At 39.5% G+C, this 2,000-nt stretch overlaps 1 protein-coding gene across 1 annotated transcript; it reads left to right on the top strand.

Moving 5' to 3' along the window:
* Positions 1-152: 152 nt before the first annotated feature.
* rpn2 (ribophorin II) lies at positions 153-1,670 on the top strand (the record flags this gene model as incomplete). The annotated part of the gene is made up of 4 exons (XM_010783750.1): positions 153-266; positions 771-946; positions 1,036-1,111; positions 1,494-1,670. Coding segments are annotated over exons 1-4 (543 nt in total), but the record flags the coding sequence as incomplete, so codon positions are not given.
* Positions 1,671-2,000: the final 330 nt, after the last annotated feature.

The following is a 2,000-nucleotide window of genomic DNA, read 5'->3' as shown; positions in this document are numbered from 1 at the left end:
GCCAATCAGCAACCAAGGTAACCCCGCCCCCTTATCACCTGAATCTCCGCCTTTAATGGGGACCTTTTTAAGACACAACGATAACAACTAGTCATTTTTTCTGATACTGTATTAAATATCCACTTGTGATCCTCCATGTTTTTTGACTCATGATGTGTTTTTGTTTGCAGGGAGTCTGCCAGTTCATCAAGTCCCAGCTGGACCCCACTAGTGTTGACTCGCTCTTCTTTGCCTCTGAGACCAGTCAAGCCATTTCCGGATGTGAGGTAGGCATGCCTCTGAACTCTCTGCTGCTCTACATGTCATTTGCATGTGTCGAAGGGCTGGACAATGTGTTGCATACAAATGATAAAAACCTTCTTGTCATAAATCACAAATTCTTGTTAATGGTGTCATCATAGTCTCAGATGTTTAAGCAATTCTTTACATAAGAAAATACCGAATTGAATAGTTGTTTACGAGATCATTGTGGATTTTACTTTGACTTCTTATGTTTGTATACAGATCTTTATTTGATTTACTTTTATTTTTATTGCACATTATTACTTTAATTGTGTATTATTTGTATCTTATATTTAGCTAATTCTTACTTCTTCAGTTTATATACCTATCTGTATTTTATATTATCCTACATGTTCATGTCGCTTTCTTTATATAGATATCTTTACTCTATTTTTGGATTGATCTCCTATTTATTTCACTCTAAAACAAAGTCATGAAACCCGATTTCCCGTCGGATAAACACACGTTTCTGGTTCTGCCTTCCTTAGATCCCCGTGTCCAATGAGACGCGGGACATCCTGCTGGCGGCCGTCAGCGAGGACTCCTCCATGACTCAGATCCACAGAGCGGTGAGCGCCCTCAGCTCTCTGGGCCTTCCTCTGACCTCACAGGAAGTAGTGGGAGCTCTGACCGGCCGCATCAACAAGGAGGACAACGTCATGGCGTAAGTAGAGGGCATCACCGTTCTGTGTCATTCTTACAATGCTTATCGGCAAGTTTCATTTACAACTAACGTACCTTCTCTCCGGACAGAATCACTTCGGCTCTGCTAACGGCGGCCCGTCTGTCCCAGGACGCAGAGCTCGGAGGAATCCTGGAGGAAATCGAGGTGAGTTTTTTTTTTTTATCAGTTAAATTCAAATAGCTTTATTAGCATGACCATAATGACATACAGTATGGACACACCTCTGTACTGTTGTGACATCTATACATAAACATTCATAAACCTTTTGAACAACAGCAAAAACAACATGTTTTCTTTCCATTAAAACAATATCCTTTTTGAACATGAACTATAAGATTAATTTAAAAGTAGGGAAAACACAGAACAATAGAAAAGTTAGGGTGAGTTATTGATTATTGTGCATTTTATGTTGTCTTCCTTTGTTTTGACTTAGCGAATGTCAAACACAATGGACTCTAAATGATGCACACAGATTAATTTATTGCTTTGAATAAATGAAACTTATTATTTCCTGTTTTCCTCCCAGGATCTGACCGCTCGCTTGGATGATCTTGGAGGCATCTACCTGCAGTTCGAAGAGGGACTTGAGGCGACCGCCATGTTTGTGGCCGCTGCTTATTCCCTCTCTGATCACGTGGACATGGAGCCTCCACTGAAGGAGGTACGGTCCGCTCTGTGGAGGCATGTCAGGATAACCTGTTCGGTTGGGCAACAGAATATCCCATACATAATTAAGATCGATGATATTCGGTTATTTTAAGACCAGAAATGCCTCTGGTATAGTGATCATTAAATACAAGTACACCCTTTCAAAGAGATATTCACTTTTGAATCTTAAGAATATACAAACAAATATAAAAAGACTGAGAAAAGTGTATTTATTAATGAAGTTAAATCGAACACCCTTTGGTACCGGAGTAAAGTCATGTATTCCTTCAATCCAGTTTCTCCGTGGTTAGCAACGTTTAACATTATCCAAAGTGACTTAAGTGCAGTGGTATTTATTTTAAAGAAAGTGAAAAGTACAAATAGA

This window comes from Notothenia coriiceps, unplaced genomic scaffold (genome assembly GCF_000735185.1).
Source record: "Notothenia coriiceps isolate Sejong01 unplaced genomic scaffold, NC01 NC01_scaffold00025756, whole genome shotgun sequence".
Classification (NCBI taxonomy): Eukaryota; Metazoa; Chordata; class Actinopteri; order Perciformes; family Nototheniidae; genus Notothenia; species Notothenia coriiceps.
This window is presented reverse-complemented; position numbering and strand designations above follow the sequence as displayed.